Below are 14,932 nucleotides of genomic sequence, written 5' to 3'. Positions count from 1 at the left end.
TTTTCTGTTTCTGTCCCTACCAATGTTGGTTCTTCTAGTTTCCACCCAGTCCCAGGTGGTTCTAGAAAGTGCTTAATATTTTGTTTCCTACATAGAACAAGGAATAAATGTTCAAAATTATACGAACTTTCCGCAATATAGCTTTTTTTAAATATTGTTAAATGCTCATCGATTATGCTGTTATAGATGGGAACAATTATTGATATCTCAAATTTGAGTTAATCACTAGACATTTCAATTTTTACAAGAAGCTGAGTGCAGATAATAGCTGGACTATGCTGAATTCAGGGATATATGCTCTTTTTTTTTTTGTTACAGGATGATTGCACTCGTGCTCTTGGCCGTAGTTGGGATGTCAATGCAACAGAAGGTTGTAAAGAACAAACCCCACATTGTTTTCATCTTGGCAGATGATTTGGTATGAAATATTTTGATATGTTTCATATTATGCTGAAAAAACTGAACGAATTCGGGTTTATAGCTTTAGGTGCGTATATCTGACTGTAGTCTGTTACAGAAAGTAGAATGGTTGCAGCGGGTCTGCTTTGTGATGTACTAATTTCTGAGGTTGGATAAAGAAAACTTAATTTTTGCTAGTACTTAGCCATTGTGGCTTTACATGGTTTGTACCTGGTTTCAGCTGTATGTTTACGGGGTCTTTATGATTGACACCAGTGAACCAGAGACGGTGATAGCCAGTCATTGAATATAAAAAAAAAATTTAAATACATGGACGTGTTTTGTAAAGTTTCCCCACCCCCTTGAGGGTTCGCCGGTGTTACTGAGATTGTCCTGAGCCCCTTGGAAGTGCACGAGCCAGCTTCCGTGTTTAAGAATTGTTGTGCATGAAATCTGACGTGAACGCTCAATACGATATTTTTGCTATCTGGAAAGCGGAGAGGATTATTTGTTCTTCACGAAGCACGTCCGTTCATAATAAGCCCTGCTACGCGAATGCTAAACGCTACTAATCGATATATCTTTATCACGTGTGAATTAGTTGTGATGCGAGTCTCAGAGTCAGAGAGCCGTTTACACCAATTGTTGTTAAACAGCGAGGAGAGCCCGGAGCCAGCCATGCATTCGGACGTTGCTAGTGCACTTGTGTCCTCCGTAGTTCTTGACACTCTTTCAATCGAAGTATTAACCACTGGGCGTCGTCAATGCCAGTATATTGATTACACATACAAGTAAATACATCTGGAGATTATAGGTTGTGCTGCTAGTTCAGTTAAAGCGATGTATCACAGATTACACAAACATACGATATACAGCGATAATGAAAGTGCCCGTCAAGAAAGACGACACAAACAAAGCCTTACTATCAACTGAACTTTAATGCGGAAACACGCACTCACACATACACGCGCACACACAGACACGCACACACCAACACACGCAAACACACACACACACACACACACATATATATATATATATATGCATCTACTCCGATTGATGGCGCAATGTACTCACATTCTTTTGGTGTTAGCCGTAATAACGGTCCAGTGAGCATTTTCCTTCGCATGCAAGGCTGATGATTAAGTGATTTAATGACGCGAAACAGGTTCGCCCATGGCAGCGTGCCAGGCGAAGCATATACGTTAAAACTCTTACGTTAGAGTGCCTGCTAGCCTGCCGCTATGTACGCTGCGAGTGCGAAGAAACCCACCCTAGAATAAAACTGATGTGGCAATGATGGTTATGGTTAGAGAGGGGAAGGGTGAAAGAGTCGGATAAGTGAAAGTAAGGATTGTGTCACAAGCGACACGCCCAATCACACTTGTGTGGCAAATACTCTACAAAGTTCTAGAGACTCCTTGTGCAAACGCCGCAAACTTTTTTTTCTTTTTGCGTGTTTTTTATTGTTTTTTTACCTGCCTACAATCTAGACGGCCAGCAACATTTTTGGTAGTGCAGCGAGTGCCCTGAACACGTGTTTGCTCTCTTAAGAGTTTATGGCATCTTGCTCTTTCATTCAGGCATCTCCCTGTTTGGCCAACGTGTGCACACGGCCATACGTTGTCGACCGCGTGCGATAAAATCCAAGTTATGCGTGGAACCAGGGATGGGCAAAATACATGCAAATACGTATCGAAATACAAATACAAAATACTTCGTCAAAAATGTATTTAATTACAAATATAATTACATTTCCAAAAAAGCATTTAAGTACAAGATACAAATACAACCAAATGTATTTGGTCTCCTCCAAATACTTCTCCAAATACATTCCTCAAAATTTCCGTCAGCGACTTCAGGGCACCTACAACGGGTTTCTGGGTATCATCTTAATTTTGCATCAAACTCTGGAGTAAGTATGCGAGGCTCTAGTAACGTAATAGAAATATAATCAAAAAAAAAAATGTAATCAGCTTGGACGTAATAGGTGAAAAAAGTACAGAGCTTCAAGCAGCTTTTTTTTGTCGATTACATTTTGGTATAGACCAACAAAGAACCGAGACGACCAAGACGCGCAGCACTAGCTAGAGAATCTTTTATTGTTGCAACTCGCACCAGTTACGAAAATCTGGACGACCCGCGCATTTAGAATGTTCCAGGCAAAAATATGGATGGAAATCAGGCTGGGAAGCATCACAAGTTTTCATAGGCACTTATTTAGCCTGTCTGCCTGTGAACGTCTATTTCGTCTCTATTCTTGCCCTGTACTAGCACCGTAATCACAAAGTCACTAAACGCTTGTGCTTGATTGAGAGACACTGCATTCGGTGCAGAACGTAGTTTTCTTCCTGCTCTGGACACTGCCTTTAAAATAAAGCCGGAGGTAAAAAAAAAAAAGCCCCATGGCCGAATAAAGGATGGAGACTATATCTTACAAGCACATGCATAAAAACAAGAATTGTAACTTTGGCAATAACATTTATTTAACGTAATAGAGGCAAGTGCCGCGGGCGCCCGGCGTGCCCGGGCGCCCGCGGTGAGCGAGACGCGCACTGCCGCAGGGCTGGTGTATGAAGAGATTAAGAGTTTCTTGGTTTCTTGTTGCCGTTGGCGTTGAGATGAAGAAAGAGCAGCTTTGGGATGAGCAAAATGAGTCGTGACAATAAATTTGAGGGATGTATTTTCGCCCACAAAATTGTATTCAATTACAATTGTATTTGAAATACCCACGTTTTAGTATTTAAATACACACGTCAAATACATTACGCAATTTGTAATTAAATACAAATGCAGAATACACAAAGTATTTGAAATACGTATTTCAAATACTTGTATTTGAAATACTGCCCATCCCTGCGTGGAACAAATCCAAAACAAAACAAAAAACACACAAAAGTTAAGTTTTTTGATGATCGCCTCCTCAGCATTATGTAAACTAAATCCAGAAATTTTGGATGGCGGTTAACCCAAAGCAAGCCATAATGTCCTTCCGTTTCACTAGTTCTTTAGGAGACGAGCTAGATGCTGCAGTGGTAGAGAGAAAATCAGGAATATTTTTAGCGAGATATTTTCCCAGGACATTTTTTATTGCTATTTATCCCCCTAAATACAATATTATTGTATCATGAATCGATTCAATCACTCTGTCATCTAATGAAATTAATATGCTATTTAACATTCTTTGCGCAAATAAATCTTCTTCCGCAGATAACACATTTACGAAGCTCTACAAGCTCAGTAAACATGAAAGTTTCATATTTTTGTGTTCTATTTTTTAACAGCTCCTAGATCCAGGGCAATTACCAACTGATTGATGATTAACAGAAAGTCACTCCGGTCTTCAAAACTGACCAAAAAAATGAGCTTACGAAATATAGATCAATTTTTCTCAGAAGTTTAGCTAGCAAAGTAATAAGAAATACGATATTGTCAAATGTTATAAGCCACTTGTCTGTAAGCGACTGTATTTTCGATACTCAATATTTTTAATCTGGTACCAATTTATACTGCACCCATTGCCCTAGGGCGGAAACCCATGAAAGTTTTATTGACTTCCAGAAGACATTTGATAAAGTATCATATCGCCGGCTCTTTCTTAAATTTCGCGTTTTTCAAATAGAATCGTCTTCGCAATTCAGTGCATTTAATTTTTTTTCTCTTACGCTTAAAAGCTATTCACAATAATCAGGAATGCTCATATTATAAGAAAGTGAAGTAAGGAGTATCGCAAGAGACCGCTTTGGGCCTCCTACTTTTTATGTCAATAACTTACCGACTACAGTATCCAGTAAATCATTAGTTAGTATGCTAAACATGTAAAGTATTCATGACTGCTTTACGCTTAAAACTGATTTGATTAGTATAGAAAATGTATGTAAAAAGTGTCAGATGCACATAAGTGTTAAAAATATATAGTAACAATAATAACTATTCAGTCGCATTTAACCATTATTACTTCGATGCACCTGTTAAACACGCGTAAAAATATCGGGGGGTTCATTTCACATCACACACCTCTTGGGAAGCACATATTAATCATATAACCACAAAGGCAAACCAAATTCTCGGCTTCTTAAAGCGAACTCTGCAGATGGCCAAGTGGGAAAAAATACTCTTTGGTTACACTCCGCTCGTACGCTCTCAGCTAGGGTGTGCATCTGTAAAATAGAGCCCACCTCAATCTTATTTAATAAAAATTATAATCTGTCCAAAACAAGGCCACTCGCTTCATTCTAAAAAATTACTTTCGCAGAAGCATGACGAAATTGAAGAACGTACTTGATAATTCTCTCCTAACGGAGAGAGTTAAGATGTCCAGCCTTGTCTCCTTATACACCTTACATTACCATACCCCATCAAAGAGATGTTTGTATTGTCTGGCTTCATTCCATATATTGCCACGCGCGCCGCCGAGCGAGCGCATCCGTGGCCGAATAGTTACCGTGCTTGGCTGTTGCACCGAGGCTCCAGGTTCGATTCTAGGGAGCGGACTCTTCTTTCACTTAATCTTCCAACTTGGCGTTCTCGTAAGTTCGAGAACCATGTTGTCTGATCGAGTTAGGAATGTACTACGCGCCGAACATTCTACGCCGAACGCTCTAAAAACTTAAGCGGGTACAAAAAGTGCTCCGCGTGACGTGTCGGAGGCAATCTCGCTCTTGCGTTCGATCGAGCTACTCCGCCGACCTGCGACGCAACCTCTTAGTACTTTTGTTTGCGTCACAAGTTCGCCAAATTAAACGTTCACTTTTTGTTCATTCGTCGCCTCATCATCTGTCATTCGTGCCATTTTGGTGGAGGTGCTGGGTATCGCATTCTATGGCCGTGAAGCGTACCCTTCCGATGACATTCCTGCCAAGGGAGGTGCTCAGCCCCGGAAGGCTACCCTTCGCGGAGCATGCCGACGCCCGAGCAAGCCGCCGTACTAATGTCCAACTCCCGGAATTCGGACCCCTGCTGCAGAAGCCAAAAAAGAAAACCGCGACGATATACACCACCCGTCATGATCCTACCCGTCACACCCCGCACTGCGACGCCGTTTCACGGCGAAGCCCACGATGATGTAGAGTACTTCCTGCAGCATTCTGAACATGTAGCCCGCCACATAGAATGGACGGCTGAGCAGCGCCTCCAGGACCTCTACTTCTCGCTTGAGGGAACCTCGAGGCATTGGTTTGAGAACCACGAAGTCTTCTTTACTTCCTAAGAGTCATGCGCCGCCGAATTGAAGCGGACGTTTATCAACTACCACCGTCGGCAGCGAGCAGAGGACATTTTTCAAACAAGGGTGCGGGGCGCCAACGAAAGCAAGACAAGCTTTGTCGAAGATGTCCTGCGCATAAGTGCCCCAGCCGATAAGGAGGCCGCCGAGGAGAAAAAATTTCGCTCCCGTATGTGTGGCGTGAAAAGTGAAATTTTCAGAAGCCTGGTATATTATCTTCCGACGACTGTCGATGGTTCTGTAACCGAAGCCACCAATATCGACCGGAACTGATGGCTTGATCAAGCCACTACCACCGACTCGCCGGCACGCCTATTGCTCCAACCGTCGCAGCCACCCTCCTGGACCTCAACACCACCGGTGTCGACAGCCATCGGGAGATCGTCCGGGATATCGCCATAGAAGAGCTCCGCAAGAGAACCTACCTTGTGCAGATCGCCCATTCACACTCTCACTCGCCGAGGTCGTGCGAGAGGAGGTTCAACGAGCCTTCCAGCCCGAGACTCTCGTCACCGTAGCAGCAGAGGAGGAGCCTGCTCTAAGCTACTTCGCAATGGTATGACGAGAACCGCCTTTCCCGCGTCCGTACATGGCGCCCCCTTCGACGTGAAACACCAGCGCCGCAGTATCCCCGATGCAAGGAAGGTCAGGCGCACGTACACCCAGAACAAGCTGCGGCAAGGAAAACTGACCTGTGGGGGACGGCTGACAGGCGACCGCTATGCTACCATTGCGGTGAGGCTGGCCACTTCTACCGGAGTTGCCCATACCTCCAAATGGGCCTCCGAGGGTTTGTAACGAACTACCTCCGCCCAAGATACGGCGAACATCCTCGCGACATCGAGGACTACCTCCATCGCCCGCGCCAACAGCACCACGAGGTTCCAGTTCTCCATCCCCCGACGGTCCGCATCGCCTTTCCGACGGTCGCGCCGTGACAGCATGTCTCCCCTGTCCCGCCGGGAAAACTAGGTGCGGCAGATCATGGAAGTGGTGTTGCCGAAGACGGTAAATGCAAAGAGCCTCCAAGAACGCCAGAGAACTTTTACTGCAACGGCAACACGTGTCGGGACGACGCTTCCGCTGGAGTGCCCAACAACGTCAACGTTGTCATCGACGGCCACGACGCGTTGGCACTCATGGACACCAGAGCGGACTACTCCGATTTGGTTGGGAAACTTTTTCGACGCCTCCGGAAAGTCACTGCACCGTGGGATGGCCCGCAGATACGCACTGCCGGAAGGCATCTTATTGTACACGATGGAATGTGACCGCCCGGGTTAGAATTCACGGCGAGACATGTCCTGTGAAATTCGTCGTTCTACAAGACTGTGCCAGAGACGTCTTTTTCGGCATGGACTTTCTGTGCGAATACGACGTCGTCATCGACCTTAAAATGAACAGATTGACGCTTCAGACACCTGTTTCGTCTCCAGAAATGCCCCAACCAACGTCTGTCACCGTCAGAGTACCTGCTGACCAGGCGAACCTGCCGACGCGAGGTTGTTGTACTCGTCGTGACCGATGCAGCTACTTGCGGCGGAGTTGTTTTGGAAGGAAATGTTCAATTGCTCCTAGGAAGAAATATAGGCGTCGCGAGAGGGGTAACTGAACTTTAAGATGGGCGCACTGTGGTCCTCGTGACGAACTGTCGACGAGAAACGCAACACCTCACGAAAGGTTCGCTGTGGGCCGCGTCAAGAACTCCTGAACTCCGCCGAAATTGCCACGATTACTGAAGAATCATCATCACCTCAGCATGACAGTACTTCGCCAGCGCAGCTCGACATTGACCCCAAGCTTCCGTGCCCGAAACGACGGCAGCTGATTAACCTCCTCGCCGAATACAGCGACTGCTGGTAAGAACAGATACCAGCAGCTGCTGATAAGAACAGATACTGCTGACAAGAACAGATACTGCTGATAAGAACAGATACAACGCCGGTTTGGCGCACCTTCGACGAGGTCTCACAGCGACTGCTCTGAGACGTCGTCGAAGGTGCGCCAAACCGCCGCTGCGAAACTCCGCATCGTTACCGAGGACGACCCACTTCCTGTCAATCGATCGCCGTACAGAGTCCCCGTAAGAGAAAGAGAGTTAATCCAGGAGCCAGTTTAAGACATGCTGAATGACGACATAATCCAGCCTTCAACCAGTCCGTGGGCCTTTCCTGTTTTACTGGTTAGGAAAAAGGACGGAAAGTTTAGGTTTTGCGTGGAATACCGGCACCTGAACGCAGCGAAGAAGAAAAACGTCTATCCATTACCCCGTATCGACGGCACGCTAGCCCAGCTGCGCCACTCTCAAAATTTTTTGTCGATTGACCTGAAGAGCGGCTACTGTAAGATCAAGGCTACGAACGGGACCGAGAGAAGACAGCTTACGTTTCGCCGGATGGACTGTACGAGTTCAAGGTGATGCCCTTCGCAGGATGCACGGCGCCAGCAACGTTCCAGCGTGTCATAAATAGAGTACTGGCAGAACAGAAGTGGCAAAACTGTTTCGTCTACGTTGACAACGTCGTAGTGTTTTCAAGCGACTTCGACGAGCACTTGCGACGACACGGCGTGGTTCTCCGAGCCATACAGACCGCTGGAATCACCCTCAAGCCGTCAAAGTGTCGGTTTGCCTATGATGAGTTCAAGTTCCTAGGCCACATGGTTAGTAACGAAGACGTCCGCCCAGATCCAGAGAAGAATCGCACCGACACGGCATTTTCAGCGCCGACAGACAAGTAGCCGTGCGAAGGTTCCTTGGATTCTGTGCGTACCATTTACGCTTCGTTCGGGATTTCGCAAATAGTTCCGCACCGCTCACAAACCTCCCGAATGGCGCCGAGAAGTTTGAGTTGGCTGAGGAGCAGCAGCAGGCATTCGACGAACTAAAGCGAAAACTCCAGACTCATATTCTTGGTCTCTTCGATCAGAATGCAGAAACCGAGATTCACACGGACGCTAATAACGCAGGACTTGGCGCGGTACAGGTTCTAGTGCAAGAAGGCACCGAGCAAGTCATCGCCTATGCAAGTCGCACACTGCTTAATGCGGGAAGAAATCACTCCACAAATGAATAAGATCGTTTTGGGGTCGTCTGGGCAATCACGAAATTCCACCCGTACTTGTACGGGAAGCCGTTGCGCGTAGTAAGAGACCATCACTCACTAGGCTGGCTTGTGAACCTCAAGGACCCTGCAGGGCGCCTCGCTCGACGAAGTCCCTGACTACAAGAGTTCAACATGACTGTGGTCTAGAAGTGAATCCTCAAACACAGCGACGCTGACTGCCTGTCCAGAGCCCCTGTCGAGACAACGTGCGGCAGCTGTGACGATAATGACGACGAGCCATTGCTTGGCGCAGTCAGCACCAATGACATAACTGAACATTCACGAGGCGATCCTGAGATGTGCGCACTAATAGAACACCTGGAAGGGCGCGGGAGTACAATTCCACGTGTTTTCAAACGAGCCGTGGAGACCTTCTCCATTCGGCAAGGTGTACTCTACAAAGAGAACTTCAGGGACAACAACTTACCGTGGCTGCTGGTAATCCCGCGCGACATTCAAGAGGAGATATTTAAAGCATGTCGTGATGACCCGACGTCGGGACACCTTGGTTACAGTAAGACGCTGGCCCGTATTCGTGAAAAGTATTACTATACTCCGCGACAACTTTTCTTGGCAATGCAGTGGAAGGTTCAGGCCTGCGTCCCCTCTCCCATTTTGAGTGTACGCAGGCTCTCCTCCTCCCCCATTTCCGGGGAAAGGAAGAGAGCCCGCGCATACTCAAAATGGGAGAGGGGACGCAGGCCTGTACCTTCCACTGCATTGCCAAGAAAAGCTGTCGCGGAGTATAGCCCAAGTTCCCCTAAAACCGTCCACCTCTATCCCCGATTATGTCATGAGAGCCAACGACGAAGAAACCCGTCAACGAAGCCGGCAGGTCTCCTGCATCGAACTTCTCCGCCAACTGCACCTTTCTTGCCGATCGGTATGAATATACTTGCTCCTTTTCCGCAGTCGTCGCTGGGAGACCGTTGGATAATCGTAACCACTGATTATGTAACACGTAACGCCGAGACAAATGCTTTTCTGTCGGAGACTGCTGCGGAAGTTGCCAAGTTATTTCTGGTGTCCGTCGTCCCACGTCGTGTCGCTTCTCAAGTCCTTATTACAAATCGGGGGTCATCGTTCATTGCGCAGCTTATTAAGGAGATACTTTGTCTAAGCCACACCGAACACCGTCGGACCACGGCATACCACCCGCAGACCAACGGACTGACGGATCGGCACAACAAGACCATCGCCGACATGATCGCTATGTACGTCGAAGTTTAGCACAAGGCATGGTACGTACGTCATGTTTGCCTACAACACTGCAGTTCAAGAAACCACCGGAGTGAGTCCATTCCAGCTGGTGCACGGCAGAAAGATGACAACGATGCTCGACGCAATGCTACCCCACGACCCAGCAGACGACGGAAACGACGGCGTCGAGTTGATAATCCAACAAGCAGAGGAAGTACGCCAGCTCGTGCGACTGCGGATCCAGGACCAACAACGTGTTGACGCAGGACGATACAACCTTCGGCGTGGCGACGTCCACTTTCAACCCGGAGACAGGGTGTGGGTGTGGACACCCATTCGTCGCCGCGGTCTCAACGAGAAGCTGTTAAAACTATACTTCGGACCGTACAAGGAGCTTCGTCGACTAGGGGACCTGAACTACGAGGTGATGCCCGACGGAACTTGGACTTCATCACTGCCGCCATCCACGACCGGAAGTCGTCCACGTCGTGCACCTCAAGCGGTACTACGCTCGATAGGACTGTGAACTGTTTTCGTACTACGTTTAACAAAACCGTGTTCTGCCATTTTTGTTTTTGCTGTTTTGTTTTGTGGCACGTTGCATCAAGGCAATGCGCTTTTAAAGGGATACTTCAAAGGAACTTGAGATATACCCCTCGTGTCCAGAAATAGGCTCAATATGATCCACATTCTCCTTAAATGACAATCGCAAAGTCCCGTTGACAGTCCCATGACAATCATGTTGAATGGGGAGTTCCTCCCTCCCCTTTTCTCTTGCGCTGGCTGTAGAGCTGTCGGGATGACGTCAGGTTCAAAGTCTATATAATTCTAGGCGAGAGAGTTGCCTTCACTACCGTTCAAGGTTCCAAGACGGGCATTACAAAGGAGGCTTTAGCGACATCAACCAGGTACTCTTTGCTAATGTTTTAATTTGTTTTAAAATTCCTTTTCGTGCAGTTCTTAACAACATATTGCTGTGTCCGATGTGATACTGCTCCTTTGAACACGTATAGACCGAAAGCCAAGCGCCGAAATGTCGTTGTATAGTGTTCCTTTAAAGGAGAGGGGGGAGTAATGGCACGCCCATTGCCGAGCTAGAGCATGCGTGGCTGAATGGTTACCGTGCTTGGCTGTTGCGCTGACGCTCCAGGTCTCATTCAAAAGAGCGGACTCTTTTATTTCTTCTTTCAACTTGGCGTTCTCGTAAGTTTGAGAACCTTGTTGTCTGATTGAGCTACAAATGTTCTACGCGCCGAACGTTCTACGCCGAATGTTTCAGACCCACGCGTGTGCGAAAAGGCGCTCCGCGTGGCGAGCCGGAGACAGTCTCGTTCTTGCGCTCGATCGTGCTACTCTGCCGACCTTCGACGCATTGACGCAATCTCTTTGTATTTTTGTTTTCGGCCCAAGTTCTCCTTATTAAACGTTCATCTGTCATTCATGACATATGATGCACTGACTATACTATGCACTGACGATCCCGGCGCACTGACTATACTAAAAAAAGATTTCAATTGGTCACACTCAGAACAAACCTCTTTAAATTGTTCCCTTATTAACTATCCGTTTCTAAGTAGAATTCACTACCTGACAACATTGAAACTACCTAAGAATCATCTAGCTTCCGCGCTTAACTTTCAACTTTCATGAACACAAAGCAACAAGCAACTTTTCTTCTTTTTTGTGTGTTTTATTAATGCGAAAGCATTAAGTGTCTCATGGAGCGCCGCCTGAATTGCTCGCTAGTGAACCAAGAGTCGTCGCGCACCCACCCAAACACAAAGCAAAAATGAAAGAGCCGGAAGTATTTCTGTCTCCCTGTAAATTCGGCCGGAAGTGACGCGCACACCCTGTATAGCAATGTGCTCAGGTAAACTGCCATTGATCAGAAACTAAGGTTGGCTGCTACACAGAATGTCTATGACAGTTCGGCCGTGGTTTATGCGAAATGGTTGTACTAGGAACCGCACCGTGGCGCCAATAACTCGTCGCACACTTTCAACTGCTACATGTGTTGACAAAAAAAGCCAAACGGAGCAAAAACTAAATTACCACTCATTCTAATTGGATAATATAGGCAACGGTAAGATATCTCGAACATATGACACATTTTAAGAATAACAAAAATCATTGGTCCTTTGCATTCTCTCCGTGGCTACAGTAAACATTCTGTAATTTATTTTGTTGCCAACGAATTTCGTCTGCGTGTCGTCTGCTTTCTTTCGCTGGTCGGCTACACCATAGGATATACCCAAACGTTACTCCCGCGCCATCTATCACTACGCGCGCCAAACACGCGTCCCACAACCCGACTCGGCGTCTGCGTCGCCGTCCGCCGTTGACCCTGGCAAGTTTTCTGGCCCTATATTTTACAGAGAGAGAGAGAGACAGCTACACTTTCCAATTTAATAAGAAACACCGGCCTTTGAAATACACATTTCACGAAAAGATTAGATTGCTACGTGCAGGGGTCGATTTTTATGGTCCATTTTAGATCGAGCCTGGTGACTTGTGACACCCTATATATTTCGCCTTATAGAGATTGTTCCGCAGAATAGAACAGGTGCCACGCTTACTTCTACCTACAGGTCTATCGTTGTGATATCAAGAAATGAGCCACAGTTTGCTTGGTATTTATATGACACAAATATCATGGCTACATTTACTGCCCACGAGTCTTTGTTAGACACATCTTCCCTTGGCATCGAATGTCTAAAATAACAATTAAATATGTGGGAGTAATAACTATTATAATGAAAAAGGCCTTTCCACCATAGGGATGGGATGACGTAAGCTTTCATGGGTCATCTCAAATACCCACTCCGAACATGGATGCGATGGCGGCGGATGGCATCATACTTAACCAGCACTACGTTCAGCATTTGTGCACGCCATCGAGGTCCTCGCTTATGACAGGCCGCTATCCCTACCTTACAGGTAAAGTACACTGGGTGACGTTTGGCTGCATGTGTAATTAGAAGGGCGGAAAGTCGTCTAATATATCGGGAAAGAAACTACCATTGGTTTGAAGTGTTTTTTTCTGGATTAATATTTTATACGATGTTTGCTAACGCGCAATTTCAGGTAATCCTGATAGCATTAAAATCAGGTGTAACATTGTCAGTTTGTAGTTTCTTTTTAGTTTTAAGGAACTTTATTTTTCATTTCGACACATAAATAGAGGAAGCAAGAGAAAGAAGCTGTGAGAATTGCTTGACGGAGCCCCTTGCTCCCTTCTAGTGGCATATCCAGAAGTCAAAACAAGGCAACGGCGAAAAACACTAAGCAAACCGACATAACAAAGTAAGTTAGAAAAATTAAGCAGGTTTCAGAAATCGATTCATTCGTTTTCGCCCCACACTAGTTCAGTTCGTAATTCCTGAACTGTAATAGAAATAATATCAATCTTATTTTTTTATTAGGATGCTCAATATAGTAGGAATTGTGTATTTAAGTGATTGCATTGAATAGTTGTTATGGCACAGTGGCACAGACCAATGTTTCGCCGACCGAGTTGGGTACAAAGTTGCATGAGCTTTTAGCTCCGCAAGGTTTACCAAACTATCCCCATTTATTTTATTTTCTAACTTAAAACTGATCGCGAGTCTATACTTGTACATGCTGTAAACAGGAAGTATGCTATTTTTTATGAACAGAAACTGGGTGCTAGAGTAGTAAGAAGCATTCTAACTCACAACATAATAGGAAGATGACCGCTAAGGCCGTAACTAATTATTCCAGACCTTATATTGCTTTCCTCGTAATTTGTTATGAACAGGTCGATCAACGTTTCTGAAGTAACATTTAGCCTACTTGGTAAACTGACTTCGCTCTGAGAACCATTCATGATTATTAAGTTATTTTTTGTATTAGCAAACTAAAACAAATAGCAAATAAAAAATCCAACCAGGGAGCCAAAACGCCACTGGGAAGTCGATGAATGACATTGACAATACCGTGCTTAGTTCGCAAGGACAAAGCTTCATAGCCCTTACTGATGCTAAACGTAGGCGACAATGGACACTGTAGGGATGGCCGAAGGGGCTTAGCCGAAAGAGCTCGGGGAATTGGCGGCGCGGTCACCCGAAGCGTCCTTGGGAGGCGCCCGATGTCTTGTCTTTCCCTTTGGCGGCAAGCGGAGGCCAGCTCCCGAAAGTGGAAGCAGATTTCCCCGCGTGGGAAGTAAACAAACCTCTGTTCGCGGGTGGTCGCCCTTGCCGCCGAGGGAATTGGGGAGGCGACCTTGTCGGGGCCATGTCGGCGACTTCGGGGGAGAGAGGGAGGTCTGGCCTCCCTTCGGAATGTCGGTGCGCCTTTTTGGAAAAGTTGAGTCTGAACGAGCCCGTGCGCGGAGCAAGACGTTATTCTCCCGCGGTCCCGAGGGCTCCGCGTATTCTGTCTCGCGAGACAGAGGCCTTGCCGTGCGCGGCAAGGGACTAGGCGCCGAGGCGCTATTGTTGGCGTTGGGTTGCCGCGGCAGCAGCAGCGTGACAATTGTTTGTCCTGTAAAAAGTTGTTCCTCATCTGTAAATATATATTTATTTACTCAACTACCGAGTCGTGAGCGTCACTGAAGCCACCGGAAAGAAGCCACCCTCCAGCCAGCGCAGCACCCCACGATCGACGAGAAACATTACTGGCGCAGTCGACAGGATCGTGGACGTCGTCGGCCACCTCGACAACAACGTGTGCCAGGAAGACGACGAGGCCAGTGCTGGCGCGGAGTGTGGCGGTGTCCATCGGCAGGAGCCCAGGACCAGTCGAGACGACCAGCAGCCTGGCACAGCGAGGCACGGCTACGAGTACGCCTGTGGCCGACAGCGACGAAAGCCGAGAAGCGGACGTCACGTGGGGTGATCGGCGCCGGTGACCTGCGGGTTCGGCGTCATCGACAACTGCCGTGGGCCTGGGGCCTTCGACGGCGACAACAGATTCAGGCAAGCGAACGTCGCCGGCTGCAATCGACGCCAGTGACCTGCGGGTTTGGCGACACCCGACGCCTGCA

At 47.0% G+C, this 14,932-nt stretch overlaps 1 protein-coding gene across 1 annotated transcript in view; it reads left to right on the top strand.

Moving 5' to 3' along the window:
* The first annotated feature begins 319 nt into the window (after positions 1-319).
* The window catches only part of LOC121834759 (arylsulfatase B-like), a 35,775-nt gene continuing 21,162 nt past the window's right edge, over positions 320-14,932 (top strand). Inside the window, exons 1-2 of the mRNA XM_042288520.1 lie at positions 320-418; positions 12,705-12,864. Of these exons, the coding sequence (XP_042144454.1) occupies positions 320-418; positions 12,705-12,864 (259 nt within the window). The remainder of the gene's footprint in view (positions 419-12,704; positions 12,865-14,932) is intronic.

This window comes from Ixodes scapularis, unplaced genomic scaffold (genome assembly GCF_016920785.2).
Source record: "Ixodes scapularis isolate PalLabHiFi unplaced genomic scaffold, ASM1692078v2 PGA_scaffold10__122_contigs__length_95168666, whole genome shotgun sequence".
NCBI classification, from domain to species: domain Eukaryota; kingdom Metazoa; phylum Arthropoda; class Arachnida; order Ixodida; family Ixodidae; genus Ixodes; species Ixodes scapularis.
The sequence above is the reverse complement of the archived record's forward strand: the minus strand, read 5'-3'. Positions and strand labels throughout refer to the sequence as shown.